The sequence below is a fragment of the Hyalella azteca genome, unplaced genomic scaffold (genome assembly GCF_000764305.2).
Source record: "Hyalella azteca isolate HAZT.00-mixed unplaced genomic scaffold, Hazt_2.0.2 contig15351, whole genome shotgun sequence".
In the NCBI taxonomy this organism is placed as follows: Eukaryota; Metazoa; Arthropoda; class Malacostraca; order Amphipoda; family Hyalellidae; genus Hyalella; species Hyalella azteca.
The window spans coordinates 44749-69648 of NW_025945207.1; the positions used below are offsets into that span (position 1 = coordinate 44749).

The window sequence follows — 24900 nt, forward strand, 5'->3', positions numbered from 1 at the left end:
ATGAGCTTAAGACTTGAACTTTAATATCGAATTCTCTGACTTGTTATGTTCTCGGACTTGAAATGTTACTACACTATCGCAAGTAGGCATCCTTTTACAACTGTAGTTTTTTAAGACTTTGGGCGACTTGTAATAAATTCTGTGAACGATAAATCGTTGCGACTTCATCACCTCGTAGTTTTCAATAGATAGCATTAACCGTAAGTTACAAAGTTCATACCAAGAACTCGGTACGTTGCCCATGCCATTTGTTTCTTCAGTACTCCTGACTGAAGCACCAACAGAACTGAAGACACTTGACGTTATAATTTCATGATAACCTCCAGTTACTACCTGATAATATCAGAGAGGAAAAAACAAAAACGAAAGGTAATGGACTAATTTTAATATATCATAACCGTCGATTACATTTTGTTGTTACAAAATTCACAAATATACACACGAAATATGACGAAAACAATCGGCAACATGTGCTCGACAAACTCCCAACATAAAAATTGCATTTTTATCTCATTCATTTATTCGACAGTTATCAAAACGAGATAAAGGCTTATTGAAAGAACGAAATTTCTGAAACGGAGACTTAATGTAATAATCTTACTTGCGACTAATGCACCTGCATACACGAACAGAGATATGGCAACTAAAAAGTAGAATTTTAATTAATACAATACACGTACCAGGGCAATTTTCATGAAGAAAAGAACAGGTTTCTTCTGCGTAATTACTCAGAAAAAATTAATATTAGGGCACCAAATCAATGGTTGTACAAAGTTCACCTCAACGCTATTGCCCATCCTTACTCTAATCAGAACAAAATAATCATAAATTAATCTTCCGACCTGAGCTAGTGACTAATTATTTACAACATGAAATTATGAAACAAACAAAAAATCTGATACTGTCGCACACACTTTCGAGATGGAAACGCGGTAATGACATCCATGCATTCTGATTATATACTTGGATATGATATATACAAAATGATTGGTAAACACAGACAAATAACTTCTGAACGAAACTAAGTCTCTACAAGATTAAGATATATGGGCCTATTGAATATGGGCTTCCTATTGAGCAGATGCACAGCTTTTTCGGCGTCCTCGGGAGTGTTAAAAGCTACCCGTGCGTCTGATGTTGGTTGGTTATGTTCATTGTAGCGCCTAATGACGTTATCTGGAGACACGCGCGGGAATTCCCGTGCTAAGAAATGTAAAATATCCTCAGTTGAGGCGTTGAGAGGAAGGTTAGAGAGAGCAACTACGCAACCCGGACTCCCAAACTGTTCAGGAATTACTTCTCCTTGTTTAGGAGCCGGAGGAGACATACTGCTAGAGGAAAGATCGGGAGACTCGCGAGCTTCTGAAGGCTGACCAGAAGGCCCATTTGTTGGAGTGTCTAAAAGAGGCAGTCGATTAGATCGAGGAGGCATTGCATTGTCAGGTCGGCAGTCATTATCTGGGTCGCTTTTCTTGATGAGTTCCAGCGGATTGAAGGGAAGTCCCATAGCGTTCATTACTTCTGGCTTTGCAATCAATTCTATACGCACGGGAGCAGGCCCAAGTAATTTTCCCGACTTCCTCAGCGCTTGCTTAGCGTGTTGGATTTTAGGGAAGATCACAAAAACGCGCCCACCAAATTTCGGGTCGTAAGGAACGAAATGCACGTGCTCGGGCACCAAGCCCTCGTCACTGAAGAAATCAACGACGTTACAATGAGTAGTGCCCATTTGTACGTCATGAACTACGACACTGTCGGTCAAAAGATCTTCATCAATGGGTATTCTTTTACGAGGAGGTTCTTCCTCATTTTTGTTCTCTTGAGGTCGTTTACCCTCACCGCTACCTTGTGGTACTTTTTGAGGGTGCGCTGCTGGCGTGGCTAGCAATGCGCCTTTTCTCCCAGGAATAGACTGCGTGTTGTTCATTGGTTTCGTCATGTCAGCGTTGTGCCTGCCAGACATATCACGCCGTCGGTCCATGTTTTCGATATGCGGATTCGGTCCATTTGAATCTTCAATAAGATGCCGCTCAGCTAGTTTGATAGTCGATTCTTCGACTTCAGGGAACATTGCCTGACGAAGGTGAATGACGTTCCCTTCAATTTCCATTCCTTGTGACTCGTTCACCAAAACGTGTGCTTCATCAGGACATGAGAGTCTCATGAAAAAACCACCAGTTGCCTTTTTGGTGTTAGGGTAAACTTCTCTCAAAATGTCGTTGATGTAAGAGTTGCTAAAGATATTTGCGACATCGTCGACAGTTTTGTTCGGTGGCATTCCCATAATGTGCACCCACTCAGAGGGCATGAAATTACCAGCGGGAATAGGCTCAAAAGGAGGACGATGTTGTCGTAAAACCGACTTGAAATCTTCATGCTTGTCGTAAATTTCTTCGTCGATTAGTCTAATCTGAATTTTTTGTTCGCATATGAACATGCCGTCTCTCCTGGCGGCTTCCATGGCGTCTGCGACTGTATTGAATCTTACGAGAGCCACGCCAATCTTCATCCCATTTTCGTCACCCAAAAGTTTAATAGAATCGTGTGGCACAAAGATACCATAAAAAGAGTCCCGTATCATCCTATAGCCAGCAAAAAGTGGCAAGTTGAGAAGTTCCACGCTGCACGTTTGAGGACGACCGCCCACAGGCGAAGTTCCTCTAGTGTAACCACCACGCATATCATAGCCACGAGGAGCGCCTCGACCGCGGAAAGCTCCTGGTCCAGAAGGCGATCTACGAGGACCATCATCAAATCTGTTCTCCCCAGGAAATGAGGGTCGAAACCGCTCAGGCCCATCACATTCAGGGAAGAATCCATCCCCGCCATCGAAGCGACCAAAGCCCCGACGACGGCCACGCATCATACCCCTGCCCTCAAATCCGCCACGACCTCTCATGCCTCGACCAGCACCTTCAAATGGATCAGCAGGACCTTCAAGACAAGGCTCTTCCCTTGGCGGGAAGCCTTCAGGACCAGGGATGTATCGTTCAGGCATCCCAGGTTCGTCCCATCTTCGGTCGTCTCTGGGGAAACGTCCCGGAATATTGGGTTCATCTGAGAAGCGTTCCATACTTCCACTAGGCCTGTCCATGTTGTCATTCATGCGTTGCATATCCATGCCTCGAGCTGATGGCTCAAGATAACCAGGCTCGTCCATCCTTGGACCTCGTTGTTCTCGCATGAAATTATTTGGTCCATTTCTTGGAGGTGAGCCCCAACGACTGGGACCAGGGCCATCGGGACCTTCACGACGGGCGATCGGTCCTCTGTTGATGACATCTGGAGAACGACTCCTATTTTGGGGACGAGCTCTAGGATCACGTGAATCTTCTATACAACCCAACTGTGGTCGCTCGGGAGGAATGTCGTTTCGCATATAGGGATGAGCAACAGGGAACCTTTCCTTGCTTGACATTTCTGGTTTGTCCCAATTTTCAGGTTGCCTGAGAGGTCCACGCATATCGTCGCGGAAGTTTGAGTCCATCGGAAGACGACCAGGAAGAGGGAACGATTCAGCAGGTGCACTTAAATCGCTGGTTTTCCTTGGGTGGGATTCAGGCATTGGTTCAGGGATGGGAATCCCCCAGCGGTCTGTTCGAGGCACATTGTGTAGGGGAGCAACTGGAGAAACTGAACGAGGTGCATGCATGCGCGGATCACGATGCTGCGACTGCATTGGGCCAAGTGACTGCGGCGGCTGCTGCTGCAGCTGAGTACCTTGGGTATTTTTGATCATCTTCAGATCCATGCCCCACGCCTGTTCCATGGGCGAAGCTCCTTCTTTAAGAGACATTGATGGAACGTGCATATCTGAAGTAATTATTTCTTGCGATGGTGGTTTACCAAGGATTGCATTAGGAAGGCTTCTGGGCAACTCTTGGGGAATTTCTCCCAGTCCAGGAAGAGTTGCTCCGGAATTTTTGCTCGGCACAAGCAAGGCAGCCGGGGCAGAAGCTTCATTCGAAGGTTTATCATCAGAGGTACGTCTTTCGGAACGGTCACGTCCAGAAGAGCTGACACGGGACTTGTCCCGGTCACGACCACGGTCTTGTCTCTCCTTGCTGCGGCTGCGGCGTCTCCTCGTTGACCTATCACGACTACGTGATCGAGATCTGTGACGTCGTCGCCGTTCACGGGACCTTGAACGCGAGCGAGACTTGGAACGGCGACGTCGCGAATCGCGGTCGCGTTCATCGCTTATATCACGACCGTACTTATCTTTGTCCTTACTCTTGTCTTTATCCCTGCTGACATCTTTCTTCTCCGAAGAGCTTTCAGACCTTCGTGGAGACTGGTTGTTGCTGGAACTTGTTTTGGATCCGGAATGGGTGGAAGAATTGGGTCGGGATTTATCTGCAGCTGCAGTGACGGTAGGTGCGGTGAACGGCGTAATAGTTGAAGTGTAGGCGACTTTTTCAGGTGCTTGGCTCTCAGACTTTTTAGACGCTTTTAAAGCTTGTTGATACAGTTCCTTTTCGTCATATTCTTCGACCACCGACACGGGTACTTTCTGAGCTGTTGCAGCGTAAGGATTGGGGCTTTCCGTTGCATTGTTGGCGTTGAAGCCAAAAGGTACAGCGAACTGAGAGCTCTGAACCATCATTTGGCGGTTGTACATGGCTCCCTCTTGACCACCCACGACAGCGGGACCAGTCTTGCCGAACCCATTGCGCCAGCGCTGGGCCGCCTGTTCTGGCGAAGAGGCAAATCCAAAAGGAGCACTGAGCGTAGTGGATACCGACTCAGGCGTTTGAGGCGCTACTGCCGGTGATGGTTTGTCATACATTGATCCTGAATAGTACTGGCCCATGCCACCGTATTGGGGAACCTGAGGCTGTTGTTTCATGAGGTCAGGGTTAGTGTAAGCAACAGGTGGGGCTGCGACAGGTTGCTGCACTGCCTGAGGTAGCTGCTGTACAGAGGTACTGGCCACAGTAGCTCCAAAACTTTGCTGCTGCGCCATGGCTTGCTGCCTCGCAGTCTCAATAACTTTCTGCATTTCCGCGCGAGACGAGAGTAAAAGAACAACCTGGATGCCTTTGAGTATGCCATTGCTCTTTCGCATCGCAAGCCGAGCATCTTCGTCTGACCTGCTCATAGATTTAGTAGCATGAGTAAAGATTCTCGAACATCCAGTCAAAATTTACTGTATTATAAAACTTTAATGTCATCATCACGGTGATCAAAAATATGCCGCATATAATCAGCAACGAAGTGGATGTCAAGAAGTACTAATAATTTGTTTGTAATTTGTATCAAAAGCTTGAAAAGTATTCCAATATGCTTTTCAGTTAAATGTTAGATGTAAAATTAGCATTGAATCACAACAATAAATAGGAAATTCGAAAAGGTTACTCATTCAATCTTCTCATTTTATCGATAGACAATGTAGTTGACTAGCATACTAACTATACTCAGGGTATTCGCATTAGTTACTTATGAAATTTCCTTATAAATTCATAAAAAATGTTGCTGAGCTGCATAATAGTTCACGTACAAATTTATATCTTGCAGTTAACGTACTCGAACGAAATTCGTAGGAATAATTTTTAATGCTGAACCATCCCCGATTGCTGTAATCAAAATTATCCGTTGAAATAAATTTTTTCGGCCGACTCCTATAACATCTCACCCGAAAGCAATGAAGGCATCGCCTTGCTCGCCGCCGACGATGTGAACGCCTCCCTCCGGGATGAGAAGACCTTTGAAAAACTCGCGTATGTCGGAAGCGTTGGCTGACCACGGCAGATTTTGAAGACGGATGATGACACTCATGATGGTGATGTTGCTGCTCGAGAAGTACACATCCTTATATCCTTGTCATAAATTTTATCAGCTGAGTAACACTATACATGGACTAGGGATTTGGGACAACAATTTTTTTTTAATTTGGACGAACTTAGGAGCTTATACTTCACTATGTATACATGGCGTGTAGCGTTATCGAAAAAAAAATTTTGTCATGGTTGCTTTTCATTACTAGTACGATGGAACGATGTACTAGTACATTACTTAACGATGAAAGTCGCAAACATAAATAGAAATTGGTACGCCGATCTAATTTTTTCCCTAAAATAAAAAACGCTCTAAGTTTTCAACGGCGCTGTATAGATAGATACTAAATTCGTAAGAAGTTAGTGGAAATTGTAGCAAAAGTTTTTTAAATTTATGCTCACAATATTACGCCACCATTTCAAAGCCTAAACATCATGAAAGTTAAGTGTAGGTTCTTCCAAGTGATTCTTTCATCCTACTTTGTTAACAGTAATCGTTTTGAATTGAGTCATAGCTATACCGGAAAGTTATATAAATTGCATTTTTATTCAGCACAAAGGTTTCACGGTTCGGGATTCGCAGTTTATCCTCAAAATCACAATGTAGAGATGTAATTGAATGGTCACTTGACTCGAATTGTTTAAGTCGTTAGTAATATATTTTAAGCATGCCATAGAGCATAAGAAATGTATTCCAATAGATTTGAACAAGATATGCCGTAATTTACGAGGATATTATTTATTAAGGTTATCACGGAAAAGTGATTGAAAAAACACTACGAGAATAATTGAAATTTTAAATAGGTGTGTGATTCCATAAAAAAAGACCGAATCGTTTAGTTTCCTCTTTTTAAGATGGGCATTCTCGGGACTTCTTTACCATTTGAACCTAGCAAACCTCACGACATGCGATGTAAAATGAATGCTATTGATAGAAAAATGATCTTGAATTCCAGTAGGCTTGACTACTAAGCACTCGACGGTTAGGTGTCGATGTTAGTAGTCGTTCCACCTACAAGCGCGGTGAGAACTATTCGTCGCGTTTCTTCCATGCATTAAAATGATCTGGCGTTAGCTAGGTAGCATCATGTGATCCTTGTCAATGCGTTCTGGGAGATTTGTAATTTTCTAACGCGAATCAAACGTTCAGCATATACAAATTGTGTGTGCTTTTTATTCGAAAAAGATGACATAGCCCACTGAGCAGCTACGGTATTAAATGCGAAGGCATTTACTTGACACATGATCAAAGTACATATTAAATCTTCTGTTAAATAAGCTTTCGGTAGAGGTACTCTTAAACTCGGTTGATTCGCGTGATCGCGGAAAATTGCTGCTTACGAGAAGGCATTTCTTCCAGCGCGGAGCTTATTACCGAATTCTAAGCCAGTGCGTAGAAAACTCAGTGTTCATAAAACCACTAGTACATAAATCAATATCAGCTTTCATTATAGCTTTAGTGTTATAATATTATGTTTAACCTGTAGCTACACGCAATAAAAAATATTTCGAGTGTGCAGACAGTGTCGTGTCTTTCGGAACGTTCCAACTCTAAAATAAAAAAGATATCCTTAAAAGATACAGCACGGCGACTAAGAATTGGATATTCCCGTGAGAGTGTATCACAATTATGCTCATGCATAATAGTCAAACGAGCATATCTGGATCAGCGATACCTGCATTAAGGCTCCTCTAAATCATTTCTCATTACCTCGCATATAGTACTTGAATCAAGAATCGGAGCCCAAAGTACAGATGTTAAGGACTTTCTCATGACGGAACAAAATTTCATCATGGTTATAAAACTTTATCACTTCAACTTAAGATAATTTCTGTATTTCATCATAGTCTATAACTTTTGTTTTCGTAAATTATAGTGAAAATAAATTCTTCAGAAAAACCAGTTTCATCGTATGAGATAAATATAATTGCAGAAAAATTTCGTAAGTACCAAAGCATTGTTTCCTTTCTACTACCTTCAAATTACGAGTGGTTAAATTGTATTTGTACAGATCATAAGCGAATTTAGAGCGCAAAATGGCGAGATAATTCTGCCTTGTCTCTGATAGCGAACGCTCGCAATGCCACAACATATTAGATACTCTTATCTCACGAATTAAGAAGGAAGCTTCGCATTATAATTGAGAGATCCAGAACATAGAATTGAAGAATGAGCAAAATTTAAGTAGGTTTTCGACGAAGCTGTCAAAATCACTTGCACTTCACAATAATTTGTTTAAATCTTGTGTTTTTCAGAAAATTGATGAATACCGGTATCGCAATATAGAAGCGCCACTAAGTTTCCAAATTTGCCTGCAAGATTTTCTTGACTTTTCTTTCATTTCGGTCTTTTCCGAACGGATTTTGAGATGTGTTTTCAGTACTTCACAGTTACACTGTAAGCATTCATCGATAACCTATAAAAAAGGAATACAGTCTCGCACTCAGGGAAAAATATTAGAGATTAGAAAAATTAGGTTTCAAAGCTTCAACGTAAAGCCGACCGTAGTTAATGACGAAATAAACTCGCTTCTTGCAACCGATTATTCATGAATATGATTCTAATCGTGAATACTGACATACTCGCTTGTAAAAAAAGTTAAAATTTACCAGATTAATCTACGAATATTACGCCTCTAATAAGAATGATCAATAACTTCTCGAAATCACTTAGACGATCTATCCTCAGCGAGGGCTTTTCATAATTTCTGTGGCAAGTGAGCAGCTTCAGGATACATCCAACGGGTGAGCTGAATTAATGCACTAAGTGAGGCGCACTTAGCTCATCCAATGGGTGAGTTGTGCAGAGTTCATTCAACGGTTGAGCTGTGCAGAGTTTATCCAACGGGTGAGTTGTGCAGAGTTTATCCAACGGGTGAGCTGTGCAGAGTTCATTCAACGGTTGAGCTGTGCAGAGTTTATCCAACGGTTGAGCTGTGCCGAGTTTATTCAACGGTTGAGCTGTGCAGAGTTTATCCAACGGGTGAGTTGTGCAGAGTTTATCCAACGGGTGAGCTGTGCAGAGTTCATTCAACGGTTGAGCTGTGCAGAGTTTATCCAACGGGTGAGTTGTGCAGAGTTCATCCAACGGGTGAGTTGTGCAGAGTTCATCCAACGGGTGAGTTGTGCAGAGTTCATCCAACGGGTGAGTTGTGCAGAGTTCATCCAACGGGTGAGGTGTGCAGAGTTCATTCAACGGGTGAGATGTGCAGAGTTCATCCAACGGGTGAGTTGTGCAGAGTTCATCCAACGGGTGAGTTGTGCAGAGTTCATCCAACGGGTGAGTTGTGCAAAGTTCATACAACGGGTGAGATGTGCAGAGTTCATCCAACGGGTGAGTTGTGCAGAGTTCATCCAAAGAGGTGAACTTTGCAGAGTTCATCTAACGGGTGAGCTGCGCAGAGTTCATCCAACGGGTGAATTGTTCAGAGTTCATCCAACGGGTGAGTTGCGCAGAGTTCATGAAACGGGTGAGCTGCACCAGGAATTGCCTTTCACCCAATGAGTGAGCGGCGCAGAGAACACCCAACGGATGAACGGTTTCATCCAATGGGTGAGCTGCACGAACTTCACCCAACGGCAGAACTGTTTCATCCAATGAGCAACCTGCACTAACTTCACCCAACGGCAGAACTGTTTCATCCAATGGGTGAGCTGTACTAGTTCACCCAACGGCAGAACTGTTTCATTCAATGGGTGAGCTGTACTATGTTCACCCAACGGAAGAACTGTTTCATCCAATGGGTGAGCTGCACTAAGTTCACCCAACGGAAGAACTGTTTCATCCAATGGGTGAGCTGCACCAAGTTCACCCAACGAAAGAACCGTTTCATCCAATGGGTGAGCTGCACCAAGTTCACCCCACGGCAGAACTGTTTCATCCAATGGGTGAGCTGCACCAAGTTCACCCAACGGCAGAACTGTTTCATCCAATGGGTGAGCTGCACCAAGTTCACCCAACGGCAGAACTGTTTCATCCAATGGGTGAGCTGCAGCAAGTTCACATAACGAAACAACTACACCGAGACAGTGAAGCGGGCGAATCGAAATTATAAACTCTCCAGTCGACGAGTTGTGTACAAGCACGTTTTTTCTCTATGTCGAGTTCCTTTGATTTTTTCCAGATAATCAGATATTATTTTCCTTTGCATATTTGGTCTTCATAATTTGTTTCACAACTTTTATACCATATTCAGCATTAACTGAAAATTGTGGGAGCATTTCTTTTATACAGCAGCTTTGTCCTTGTTTTCTTTGTCCTTGTCCAACTTCGGTGTGCATTACTCACATGGTAGATCATTTCAACTGCGATATGTAAATTTTCTACCTGTATTCATGACATTTCACTTTCATATAAGAACTCAAGTTTCATTCACTACGATTTATTGTCCCAGCCAAACCTCAAAAACACATGTCGTCAGACACGTTTTGGCAAAGACAGCAAGGTTTACAATAACAATATGGTTTTCGCATAAATTAGACGACGTTCGATGACACTTGCAATGAACAAGACATTTTCAGCAGTCTTCAAGATACATTTATTACCGCAATGCTATAGCATTACGAGTTACCCATGCTGTTGATGCTCTCAAAAGTTTTGGGTATGCTATAGGTACCTTTCATCTCCGTCCACTGCTCTCAATCCAAAGAACAAACATTTCCATTTAATAGTCCAGAATTTTGTGTTCACATATTTCTAATGCCGAACCGAGCTTGTCAATCATGCTTTCGTCGATATGATGGCGTACCTTCCATTAGACGCTTTACGGTAGAAACATCCGAGTTTGAGACATTCGAAAAATACTGAAATGCAAAATAACTTAATACTCAAATTGATTACTTCAATGCCCAGACACACCCTACGGCCCACAGCATTGCATATATTTTCAACAGAATAGATCGGCGCTATTACATCTCAGCGTTTCAAGTTTGACTTCACACAAATTCTCATGGTGGTGCTGCGGTTTGTATGCATGTCCATGAATCTGCACTCGTCCTTTACGTTGTGATTGTCTTAAATGTCATCATCAGTTTTGTTCAAGCTGTTTTTGTGGTATAAAGTTACGAATATGTGCAAAACTTGCGCCAGCATTGAGAGAAGAGCATGTGTATAAACAGTTACACGAGCGTATTGAGTCGGTAAAATTTTAATCTATAAATAGGACTTCAATAATAAAAAATTATTGGATCGCATGTTATCAATAGGGTGGTTATGGTGCTTTATTAATTCATCCTCAGTCGAAAGGACTCGATTTCTATCATGCAACAATTCCTCAGACGCTTATGCTTAACTTCACATATTGTCATCCTGGGGGAGCATGCAATGTCACGCAGACAGACGCATATCACAATTCACCAAGTTATCAATGTGTCGTAAATAAGAATTAGTCTGTTCACTATTCCGTAGAAATAATAATGTTGTGAGATAAAACTTCATGCAACATCGGTGTTCGCCAATAACGGCAGCTTGTATGATGTTCTGGGCGTCTCGACCAGAAACCATTCCTCGATGACATCTGCTACTTGTGGGCTAAATTACTAATTGATTGAAAAAAAGGTAGATTTTAACTGCGTTGATACGATTATCTCTATCAACAAAATTATTCAATAATTTTGCTGTTCATTCAACGAAAATGTTATCTACCAACCTTGAAATATTGAAGTTGATTTATGTAAATTTCCCTACTATCAAGGTTTTCGATTGTCTTTTGCTGAAAATAGTCAAAATAGAAATTAAGCCGTGCCGTTTTCCTGCTTTTCAAGGAGTGGGAGCTGAAGGGATCATCTTATTCCCTCCGATTACAAGGTACCGTCATTCACGAGGCTGAACAATCTTGGTTCCAATCGGCAGATATTTATTTCGGATGCAAATATAAAATAGAAGAACACTCGATACTTGATCAATAAACACCTTGACTAGCCAGAAGAGATGGGCGTGGAAAATTTTCGGTCGACGCGTGAATGAATTTCACCTGGAAGGCTGCAGTTCTTGCGGGTATCTATTTGCGAGAGCATTTCCGAACGTTGGTCTCATAACGGAGACTAGTATTTCTACGTGGTGTTGTGAAAAGTAGCGGGCTGCAGTGCATTTATTTGATGAGCTGAGAAGACGACTGTCGAAAGGCAAATCCAATGAAGCGAGAAGTTGCGTAGTTGTTTGACGTTATTCGTAACGCGATGAATGCATTAGTCCCATACGTTCCTTATAATTCGTTAGCAGAAGTATCAAAATTAGGCGAAGAAGTAGTCTTTCTAGTATTAAATGCAGCCTAAGAAGACTGCATTTCAAATCCATAGTTAAATTGCACGTTACCAAAACAGAAGTTTAATCTTGGGCGATTTCCGCATGGTGTTATATTACACAACCTAGCTTGAAGCCAGGATTTCAAGATTTTATAATGCTACTAAAAATATACAAGGATGCACTAATAGTAAAATAACAATTATGCTGCTCGTGTTCTAGCAAGTTAGTCCGAGAATTATGATGCTCGTGTTCTTGTATGGTAATCCAAAAAGAGTGAAAACCTATGGAAGCTGCCTTTCAACATAGATGAACAAATCTTTGAGAAAATTAGAATGAAGCGTTTCATTCTACCACACGGCTATTCAGGAGAATGTCACTCATCATTTTAAACCAATCGTTCTCAAACCATTCATGTTCAGAAAGATGTGTGGACAAATGCTTTCGATTTACCAGCCCATCACCTGACGCGCTCGTCTTACTCATGCAAACAAGATCCAACAGCTGTTAGGTTAGAATGTTCAAGGTACCAGCTTATTCAGAACTTCACTACACTATTTTTCCAGCTCCAACATAATGCCGTTCTGCTACCTACCATAAGTGTGCAATAATGACCAATAAAGAAGCTGGGATGAAGACATTTATACAAGACCATGCCGATTGGGTAACATCGTGATTAAATCTTGGCTAAGTTCAAATTCCATCGCAAGATTTGTATTAATACGAGGCCAAGAATCTGATTAAATAAGATAGCGTCATTAGTTGTGTGTAGTAACTCGTGTTGTAAATAAGTGTCTTTTCAACCTATAAATCGAGATACCATGAATGATGCACCTACACGATCAGCAAGCCTTTCCGTATCTTTTCATCGCATGTTTAAACCCAATTCATGGTTAGTAGCAGACTACAGTGATACCGGTGGTAATCTTCTCAACGATAATGTTATATGTAGTGGGCATTTCAGAAAATAATTTCAGTGATAGGTTGATGTTGGACATCATGTTTCAGCAGTATACGAATGCAAACTCAAAAATTCAACTATATAATCTTTATAAAAAAAAACTCCCGCAACAGTAAATTACCATGCACGCAACAGTTGGTTCAAGAGATACGTGTTCCTCCAACTTTCTACTCCATTCCTAATATATCCCTAACAAATCATTTTGTTACTAGTGTAGCATCGACGATAAGTTGAAAGACGCGGCGTAGAAATCCTGAAGGATTGCAGGCCACTAAAAATCGCCGAAATAGCAAGAATACTTCAGTGGGAAGTGTTTAGCTGCACACCTTCCACCGGTCACTCGTGACGACTACACGACGCGCTGCAATGTAGACTGTATAGATCTAATACGCCAGTCGAGGCTCAAACGATGATAATTCCTCGGTAGTGTTCAGTCTCACCCGCAATTTATTCAAGGGAGCCTATCACATTCTAGTGATTTGGATTCTAAGTTCTCCCTTCTTCAGCGAGGCTATGTTACAGTCTTTAAATTCCTGAACAAAATCTATGAGCGCTAGCTCGTATCTGATAAAGAACCACCAAACTATATAACCCCAACGAAACGCCCGTTTCTGGCTGTCATTTCAAATACGCATTTTAATCAAAGTTATGAGGTCATGTTCGAGTTATGTGAAGGATATAGTGACGTGTCACGTAGTTGAGGTGAAGTTAAGCGTGAATCGGAAGTCTGCTCTTCAGAAAGATTTAGATATTGAATCTACGATGCAGATAATATCGCGCCAGGCATTTGAACGACGGAAGAAGTTGCTATGAAGTCTGCCTCAACCTATAAATAATTTAGTTTCAACTCTCGAGATTTTCCCTCTGATGCTTGCTTTGCATGTAACAATTGTTTTCCTTCAATTCATTTTTTACACTTATGAAAATGCATTTCAAATGAGAACTTTCAATACCCGGCTTGACATCACAAATGCTACAAGCTTCATCCATATTAACCATTTTAACTTGACAACACAAGTTAAGCAGTTCAGTTTAGTTTAATCCCTTGACAACACAAGTTTAGCACTTGGATGTCCTCACCGGATACCGAAAGTTCATTATTAGGCAGCGAACGTCATCTCTTCATTTTACAAATCTGTACACAGCATAAAAAATGTGTTCAAGAAGTATTCAACGTCACTAAAGATTTCAACTCCACTATACGACTAAAAATTCTGGAATCTAACACATTCAAATTAGCTAAGCCCACTAATGGTATATGTTCGCAATGATGCACAATATCTCGTTTATGTCGTTTTGCTCGTTCATGTCTTTTTGCGTAAGCCAGACGAAGGGCCCAAGTCTTGAATCTGGACGTGAAGAAATGGAGGTGCGTATTTGTGCAGCCGAGGTAGTCCAGATGACATCAGCTCCAGGTTCCAACCAGGCGAACACGAAAAACCCACGTGCTTCAATTCATAACGTTCCAGTTTGCTACGTGTTATCTTCGAAAGGTTATGATTAGATATCTGTAATAATTTCAGCTTCAGCGTGTCCGAAGTCTTGCTTACCTCAAAACGAAACAAATCCGAGACTTTGTACAATATCGTTTCAGGCCATCCATCGCGGCCTAGGACTGCTACGTCCGAAACAAATACTATGGATACTAAGGCAAGTAGGGGATCTAAACGAACAAGGACATTTCCAAGCATCGCCATATGCTTAGATTTGGACTTCGTTAATTTTTTTTACACATTGAGTTGCAATATCTCATTGTGTGTCACCTAACGTTGGCTTGAATGAAAATGATACTATAGGATGCATTTCGAACGCTATTCATCTGATTCTGATAGCATCTTAATAGGTTCTTGATATTAACTATAGCGTCGACTAGTAAATTCCTAACATTGAGCTATGTATTAATCTTGCTGACTGATAAATTAAGCTTCACGTGAAACTCAAGATTAAAACTACTCACCAAAGCGGGACCGTTGATGTTGCGAAACCACGGTACGTAGAAGCTCTGTGTTGCTTTGTTTGACAATGATAAAAGTGAGCAGTCTTGTGTGGACAGGTGAACACTAGTAACTTATCAGATTCCTTTTTTTCACTTCGTGACATTTCATTAGCCTATCAGTTATTGTCACGTAAAAGGTTTATGTTGAATACTTCTTGAACTTGAGTTGTTTCTATGTAAGATCATTACGTTGAGATAATATTAAACAAATTTCGAATTAACAATAACACCCACAGTTTTGTAAAAGAAGAAACGAATATCGCGAGCTGCCACAATAAATCTGGTGGTGCTGAGCTGTATAAATCCAGCTTGATGTCAACGATATCCTAAATACATAAAAGATATAGCTCTTTGGAGCAAATTTCGAATGTATACGTCTAGTTTTATAAAAAGAAAAACCATTCTTCAATTATTTTGTGCTACTATAGCTGCATACTTGCACAATTAATCATAAATTAGCTAAAAAACAATCGAAGATCGAACCATGGGGAAAGATTCTTCCCTCAGATTTCCATGATAGGCCTATGCCTGGCCCCTTCGATGAATGTTTACACTAGAGACGAAGCCTGGCATTGAACAGTGAATGGATTTAAAAGGCAAACAAATGTCACGGTCTATAGCAAAATTATTTATTACGGTATGCAGTCGTTGATAGCATATAAAATGGCAATGGAAAAATCTGGTCTGTCTAAGGAAAACGTTGGATTTTTAAATTTTTAAAATGAAAAGCAAAGTCAAAAGAGACAGTACTACTTGAATATAATGCCAGTCCAACAGCTAATATTTTCATAAGTAGATGCAGCTCATAGCTCAGAAGTGATTATATCTGCAATTATCGATTTTCAGAGTGAAAAAGCACGGATATATTCAAATGTAGTCGGTTATCACATTCATAAATGAATGAGCAATGACCAACGTACGCTTGAATGCACAGGTGAATATGTTTACGACATGAATTAGCATATTTGAAAACAATCAAGCTTCAGCTAGTTCAAAACTGAACTCATTAAGCAGTTTCACAATGAACTCAGGACATGCTTGTTCAAAGAACCAGTCATTCGCAATGCATCATTTCAGGACGCCGGTGCATGAGATGCTGTTCAACACGGACACTGGTGTTGTACTAGTAGAATTTCCACTTTGAAACATTTCATTTTATTTCAACTTTGAATCGGCAATTATTCAAGGAATTTTGTATCTTGATTCGAAATTAAAAATGATGCTTTGGAAAGAATTACCAGACCACCAAAAAATAACACAAAACCAGACTTTTCCATTGCTCAATTGCGCGTGATAATTCATTCTCACCTTCCTCAAGAAAACTAGCACAAACTGAAGATCTTCGTATATGTTAAGTCAAAGAAAAGCAGCTGGGATCTTGCAGCAACAGCCGCAAGGTGGGAGCCCAAGTGAGCAGGATGCCAACAAGTTGCAGAAGACTGCAGGATCCAGCCAGCGAATTGAGAACCTGAAACAAACCAACAATATCAAAACTTGTTCAGAAAATATCAAGGCATTCATTCAATTATTTCAAGATAACTAAATTTTTTTCAACTTCAATGGCCCTGAATTTGAGATTAATTACAGGGAATACCAGCGCTTTTATAAACTTTAATACAGGTGAAGGACTAGAAAACATGTTAAAAAATTGACAAAATGACTAAATCAGAATTAGCAATGGATAAACTTGGAAGTTTTGTACAGCCATTGACACTCCAATTGAGAAAAAGGCATCATATATTTCTATGTGACACACTAACTCCCATATGTTGAGCAATTATATCTCAACACATTTAAAAAAAACACTGTCTATACACATATTCTTCAGAGAAGAAATTGACAAAATAAATTTTAGCAACATGACTTTAATAAGAACAGTATAACTTTCCATTTTGTACACTGGTGGTGAACAAATTCATAAGTTGTACATCATTTTGGCCCGCAATATTTATTAAAGCAAGGATTTTTACTAGCAGGGCATTACATGCATGGCAATGCTGTTGGCAATGCAAATAAAAGTCAAGTGAATTCCTTAGCCTTATTATTCTACATAAGTCTTAAGAAAAGTGAAGATTATACAACAATCTATTCACACATACCTATTTCAACAGCACCTGCTCTGTACAGCAGGATGCAGGATTGAACAATCCCAGCAATAATAGTTTGCTAAATTAAAGATGTGAATATAAGGCTTGCTTCTGTTTACACTCGACTCAAGATCGAAGCTAGTGCTATCAGCTCCATGTAGTGAAAGCATTGTGGGAGTATGAATTAACATATGATGGGAGCAGTGTTAGAGAACTCTGGTGTAATGGTTAGAAAACGAGATGTGGTGTAGGGTGGATGTGAATGAGAGGCAAGGAGAAGTTTGTTCTGTGTGTGATGGGAAGTGAAGCAAACTGGAGTTACCTGATGGTGGAATGTGAGGCAGAAATGAAAGATAATGCTAGAGAACTTTTAATGAGGGCATGCAAGGATGAGTAAACAGGCAAGAAGTGGACTGCAGCCATTGTTTGTTGCAAGATTAACTCGAGCTTTACCTTAGAGCGCAAAAAGATTTTATGAGAGCAAGTGAAGGCCAAGAGAATGAGGATGGAGCATTCTCATTATTGGCAGGGGAGACAATTGAACACTCATCATAACAAATATCTGTACTTTTGTTAAATTTTCACAAAACATTCAAATTTAAATTCAACTAATTTTTGAGTATTTTGAGGTTAGGATTACAAGGTTCAGCAGATGCCATAAAAAACATCCTAATTGAATTTATTACACCTAAGTAGGTGCGTTGAATCAACTGTACCTTACAATGCATGGTTATCAGCTGCATTGCAGCAAATGGAGAGCACTGTCCCACCAATTCCAACTACCAGAGTGAATATTAGGAAATTTTGGGTTTATCAAATCTTATACATTCTTCATGCAAGGTAAAATCCTCATTACAAATTAACACTAGTCTGGGTGCAATTCTACAATTTTTGCAGGAAAAACAGTTAGTTGCAACTATTGCATCTCTGCCAAAAACTGGCCTTTTACCACAATAATCACAGGTTTGATGCCACTCAATCTGCTGCCTCAACCCAATACCATCTTCACTGGATTTTTACTTGCACATATATACTTGAAATACTAAAATATTAATGTTCAATACTATTATTCAGAATCATCAGGTGTCTTGACTAAATTCAATTTAGATATAACCTTTTTAAATTGATCACAATCACATTGTGATGATGTATTTAATGTAGTGCTGTCCTCTTCAAAAATCAACTTACATCTTGGTTGAAAAAAATGCCCCATGAACAACACTACTAGATCTTCAAACTTGCTCTCTTTCAATTCATAGCATATCACACAGCAACTTCAACAAATTTTTACTAAAAATTTGAATTTTTTTTCTATTTTCTCTTAATTTTTGATTTTGTGCTACTAAAATTTTTAAAACTTTTCAGCCATTTTTTGTTTCATCAGTGCCAGAAAGTATTTAACACATTCACTCTCACTAATGGCTATAGCAATCATGTTGAATTAGCGCAAAATGCACAACCTCAATTTTTAGCGCATTTTCTCATTTATGGAAAAAATGCACTATTGTGCTTGCCATGTCCGTCTGTCTGTCCATCCGTGACCAAGCTTTTGTCAACAAAAAAATGCGCTCTCTGTCACTCACTGCAGTGAGTACGGAGTTATATTTTTTATTTTGTACTTGAAAGAACTAAGTAATACTTTTTGGACAAGTATTCAAGTTTTAAAAAAGTATACTTGCACTATGAAAGTGTTGATGTCTATAGATGTCAACATCTATAGTGTAAATAAACATACATTTTACATGTAGATGTCAACGCTGTGCTTCGAACAATAATAACTGGTCCAAAAAGTTATAAATTACTGAAAAACTTGGCACATAAGGTGCATCTCTTGTTTACTACTACGTAATAATACATAGCAATGACAACTCTTCACGTACCTTGTTTCATCTGCACCGTTAAATTTGGACAGCTATAGTCATTTGTGCTAATTGGACCACGATGAAAAACTAGGGCAAGCATGAATGTGTTGAATCTTTCAAAGGCATGAAATTACTAATGTCAGGGCTATATAAACTACAATTTCAAACTTTGATGTTAATCTAATTTGAAGTTTGTTGAAAGTTAAGTTAATCAATATCAGCAAAATTATAGAGAAACAATTTAGTCACAGGTTTTCCAACCCAATGTGTTGTGTGCCTGATCTTATCAATTGCCTTTCTAAAGCTAAGCCTATGTAGGTGATGTGAATTGAGCTAAATAAATTTCTTTTAAAAATATAAAAATGTATATTTGCCACTTGAAAGGCAAAAACTTGAATAAAAAATTAACATCTAAATTTTAAATTGAATTTAAAAAATTATAATTTTAGCCACATCAAATTTCATTCAGAAAGTAGTCCAGGAGTGGGCCATTCAACGGTTCATGGCTGTATTTCCATTTATCGATTCAAAAAATACATCTAAATTTTTAACCCTTTCAGGGGCAAGTTACTATATATGGTCACTTTAACTTGCCTCACAAATAGACCCACCACAACTTCCTACTTGTTTTAAAGCTACCTTCTCATGCCTCAGTTAATCACTAATTATCTGAGTCTGACCATTGTTTCATCCATAGAATCACCACCAGCCATGCCCAAAAATTAAAATATGAGCATTTAAATTAAGGTTTTGACTTGATGCTCTTTCTGCATTTTTTGAACGGCGGAAATACCAATATATATTTAATCGTCTAAGGTAACTTGATCATATTGAATTCAATACAATTTTCATGTTTATAATTTTTCATTTGCATAAACTAAATTTTAATCTTCAAGAAAATATTGTGTGTATTGGCCACCTTTAATGAATTCTTCAAGTGCAATTTAAACCTCTAATATGCAAAATATTTAAAAATACATAAAAAATAAATATTTTGTATAATACTTCTTACTTTTTTAAACTGGTTCCTGAAATTTTAACTTCCTAGATAATTTAATGCTTGCACACTAAAGGATTAATGACAATTCCATAAAATGAGGTCAAGCAAATGATTGAAATTTATTACTGTACTAAAGTTAATAAGATTTTAGTTTATAGATATACATAGAAATTATGTTTTAATATATGTGCAAAAAATCATAAAATCATATCTAACTAGTTACATGGCACAAAACTCCAGTACTGCACGTTTGTTCCAGGTTACAACTCAAATTAGATCCTCATGAATTTATTGCAGAGCCCTGAAATTGAGATAAAAGGCATAGAATTGTTTTGCTTACATGCCAATCATGTTTCTTTGAAGGCCAAACTTGATAGAAAACTTTTCCATCACTAGCAAATAAAATTTGCAAATTGCAGTCAAGCAAGTTGACAAGTAAAACTTCTCCATAAACAAGTTGGCATTATGATAAGTTAAGAATCCTTTTTTTATTCATTTGCATAAAAGATCTGATTAAATTAACCTGTCAATTACCTGTACAGATTAGCACAAATGCCTACAAGTGGCTACAACTGCTGCTTGATAAATTTGACATATATACCTACCAAAATTTTCCAGCTTGAAAGGGACATTTTTTAATAATTTTAAATTTGGAGGCTTGCTTGTGAACTTCTATATGTAGCCAATCTGGAATTATGGAATTGACGGAATGTTCCAAGAGGCTACGACCGCAGGTAAAAATGATTTCTCAGGTGCAGGCTGGAATTCTAAGAATGGAAGTTCACTTATTAAAAAGCTTTCCAACCAAGCTGAAAAGCTTTCCCATTCCCACAGTGCTCTTCCAGGTAAATGACTAAAGTGACTATAAATGAAAAGGTGAATCAAAAGTGGACTGTGGACAAAATGTTTCAATTTTATACTAGTACATTAAATTTTTAAAATAATTATTTAGATGTCACTTGTTTGATTTATATTTTTTATTTGTCTTTTATTTAATGGATTTTTTACATTTTCCAGGCCTTTTGTTTGTACTTTGTAATGATCAAGTTTCAGTCAAGTATTTAGTTAACTTGTACTGTAGTACATATACCATACTTGAGGGCGGGGCTTATGGGCACAACCAATCACAGCATGAAAGCATCCCCATCAACCAATCACAGCTTGAAAGCAGATAACATTACAATTCCATTAACCGATCACAGCTGGAAAGCTGAAAGGGGCTAAAATCACAATCCTATCAACCAATCACAGCTGGAATTCTGGAAAGCGATAGGATATGGATATGTAAATAATGGACTGAAAGTGTAAAGTTCCTGGCCTTTCCAAGCTTTCAGGTCCTGCTTTCCAATATGCTATCATTGCTATGTGTACTAGATAATTTATTATCCCTCTAGAATTCCACACTGCGTCAGGTGATTGTCAAAAATTGCAGGTAAAAATAGGTCCTTTCTTATTCATCACTAAAGAAATTGGAAAAGGGCCCTATGAATGGATGAAATTGGCCAAATTCACAGATGGTTTCTGCCCAATTTTTCAGTTAGGTTATACAAGATTTTATATTATATATACAGGAGATAATTCATTTAGCATGTACCATGCAACTCTAAAACTGGTGTGAAAGCTCTAGCGGTAGTTTGGAAAGAAGATATTTTACACATCTGCCCGAGTGCCCACCCCACTGACCCCAGGAACATGATTTGTGAGATCAAGATTTTCAAACGATTGAAGCCTTTAAAGGAAATATTTATCAAGCAAATAAAACAGAATATACTTTAAATATAAAATATCTGTATTTGAAATTTAGCCTGCCAGGCTGCCATGAATCCATGATATAGGGAAACTACTTTGTAGAAATTAATTAAAATTTACAAACAAGACAAATTGTATGGACTTATCAACAAAGGAAAAGTACATAGCTAGCTGGAATTTCGAAAATAATGCAAATGAATCGAACACAGGTATTGTAATAAAATTTACTAATGATACTATACAATTTTAATATTGCTCTGCTATACCTAGCTCTAGTTTCCAGCACAGTAGGTAGCAAACCAGAGATTAGCTAGTAAGCTAGGTAGGTAGGTAGGTAGGTAGGTAGCTAGTTAGAATCGGTTCATTTTTAATTTTACTTGTCTACTCAATTTCTTGTGCATAATAATGCCAGTATCAGAGACACTTACTGGTTTACTTATAAGAGTCAAAAATGAACTTGAGGAGGGGTCTTGACAAAAATTTCTAGGACTTGGCAACTAGTATGGCTCTTCAGGTTGTCTGGTAGACACTTCCAAGTTTTATACTTAATTACTCATGATAATTAGGAATAACTAGGATCGAGCATCAAATCAATGTGAAGAATGGATTAATTCAACAGATAAGAAATTATACATAAATTACAACCTAAAATATAAATCAAGGTCAAACTTTCTTTCCTCTTGCCTAGCCTACTGAATTCTCAACTCCTCGTAATTTTGCGCCCTATAAATGATAATATGGATGTCGAAGGCAAGTTTACTATTTTTTATTAGAGAACTAATGATACTTACTTACCTGGACTATTTATTAGAGACTCTTCAAAAGTTCAATTAGTCGCTTGTTGAAACAGTTGAGTTGAAGCCTTTAGCACCATGTAAAATGGCGACGATCCACTCGACCAATTTCAGCCGCAAGGTGATGTGGTAATGCGTGTTAAAATCGTAAGTAGAGTGCTTGAATATCCAATAGAAATCTCAAAACGGGTTAATTAATAGCTGAAAGATTATATTATTTCAGTATCCTACAGAATTTATCAAGCAATTCTACCGTTGCGTCAAAGGAAACCGTGTAACGACCACAGCATTTACGTCGTGGCTAACCGATGTTGCCATATCGAGACGATGAAAATGTTTGCGTAACATTTGAAGGAGGGGATGCGTCTGGGTTGATCCCAACTCAACAACTTTTTGGAGTGCACACTAGATATCGCGACTTCCTAGAATACTTAACCAGCCTATGAGTGTTGAATTACCGGAAAAATCCATAAATGTGAAATTAAATTGTGACTTTGTGAATGGACTAATATCAGAACGAATTCAGTGACTCAATCTGATAGTGACTCAATCGACAATTCTATGGACTAATTCTTATTAGATTTCTACATGACTTATTATTAGGTTAGGTTAGGTTTGTAAATAATTCATGCAAAAATCTGTAATAATTCCTGCGGCAGCGTATCGATAATTAATACTCATATTCCAAAATTCATACAGATCCGTTAAGTATTTAAGGAATTATGAGTGGCCCAGTTGCGCGAGTCCGCAGGCGAGTCCGCTGGCGAGTCCGTAGAATTGTCGATCGAGTATTTAAGTGCCCCAAATTAACAGCGAAACTATTCTTGAGAATACTACTTACCAAACAACTAAAAACTATTGGCTTCATTTTCATGTAATTTCAATGTCAAAACGCTTTTCGATCTAACTAAGTTATGCGAGGAAAACTTGTCCCCAAAGTGTCCAACCGGCGATAAAACCAATTGTATTTTCACGTAGCTGAGGATGACTGTGAATAAAGTGAGCCAGGTAAAACAAGATTGTTTTCCATGTAGAAGAAAAACGCTAGATCTGAAGTCTTCTCTTTTTCGGAGCCGTCCAACCGGTAAGACACTTCAGCGAACTCGGCTGCGAACTGGCCTGCGCACTCGAATGCAAACCTAACTTCATTTGAATTCCGCCAGATATAAATCCATCAATAAGGAGCGGATTTTATTCAAATTTGGAAAATAAGTAGATAATATCAGTAATTTGTGGATATAATTTTTTAAGATTTTTACATCAATTACTTTTTTATTAATACGGAAAACCTAACATCATTTTGAACTCTGCCAGCCATAAATCCATCAATAATGATCGGATTTCATTCAAATGTGAAAACTGAGTAGATGTTATCAATAATTTGTGGACGGATTTATTTCAGATTTTTACATCAATTATTTTTTTCCTAATGCCACAAAATACTGAAACTTGACCTAACTAGGACCTAACCTGCGAGGTGAACGTGAAGTTAGGTTTTCCGTATTAATAAAAAAGTAATTGATGTAAAAATCTGAAATAAATCCGTCCACAAATTATTGATAATGTCTACTTAATTTTGAAATTTGAATGAAATTCGTTCATTATTGATGGATTTATGGCTGGCAGAGTTCGAAATAAAGTGAGGTTTTCCGTATTAATAAAAAAGTAATTGATATCAAAATCTGAAAAAATACATCCACAAATTACTAATATTATCTACTTATTTTCCAAATTTGAATAAAAATCAGTTTATTATTGATGGATTTATGGCTGGCAGAGTTCAAAATGAGGTTAGGTTTTCCGTATTAACGAAAAATTGATGTAAAAATCTGAAAAAAATTCCATCCACAAATTATTAATATTATCTACTTATTTTCCAAATTTGAATGAAATCCGTTCATTATTAATGGATTTATGGCTGGCAGAGTTCAAATTGAAGTTAGGTTTTCCGTATTAACAAAAAAGTAATTGATGTAAAAATCTAAAAAAATTCCATCCACAAATTACTGATATTATCTACTTATTTTCCAAATTTGAATAAAATCCGTTCTTTATTGATGGATTTATGGCTGGCAGAGTTGAACATGAAGTTAGGTTTTGCATTCGAGTGCGCAGGCCAGTTCGCAGGCGAGTTCGTTGAAGTGTCGATTCGGTAGCCGTCCACTGTTCTTTTTTCAGACGTTTTTCAACAGTGAATTCACTAGGGGGGTTGACGAGATGCGTAATTTTTTCTCGTGGTCATACATGAAAAAATCTATGCATCCGCAATCGTCTCAATTTACACGCAAATTAGCCAGAGGAATAGGATTTGAACAAAGAAAGTGGAAAAGAATATTCTATCTCTGCAATCCTTGGCGTGATGATGAAGCTAGTTCGTGGAAATATTTTCTTTGTGCGTATCTTCGTCACCCTCGGCTGAATAAATTGGTTAAA

The 24900-nt window shown here is 38.7% G+C and overlaps 1 protein-coding gene across 1 annotated transcript; it reads right to left on the reverse strand.

The window, feature by feature from the left end:
• Positions 1–370: 370 nt before the first annotated feature.
• On the reverse strand, positions 371–22817 carry LOC108667130. The gene is made up of 4 exons (XM_018154116.2): positions 22469–22817; positions 16284–16443; positions 5636–5791; positions 371–5093 (listed from the first exon to the last, which is right to left on the reverse strand). Exons 3-4 carry the CDS (start codon positions 5776–5778, stop codon positions 1022–1024), a joined length of 4215 nt encoding a protein of 1404 aa, XP_018009605.1. The 5' UTR covers positions 5779–5791; positions 16284–16443; positions 22469–22817; the 3' UTR covers positions 371–1021.
• Between the last annotated feature and the right edge of the window lie 2083 nt (positions 22818–24900).

What these genes read in the sequence shown, in the direction of transcription:
- LOC108667130 (XM_018154116.2), bottom strand. Translation starts at nt 5,778, where the DNA reads ATGAGTGTCATCATCCGTCTTCAAAATCTGCCGTGGTCAGCCAACGCT. An exon ending in GATGCCTTCATTGCTTTCGG is followed by an intron (nt 5,094 to 5,635) that starts GTGAGATGTTAT and finishes ATCTATGAGCAG; the next exon opens with GTCAGACGAAGATGCTCGGC.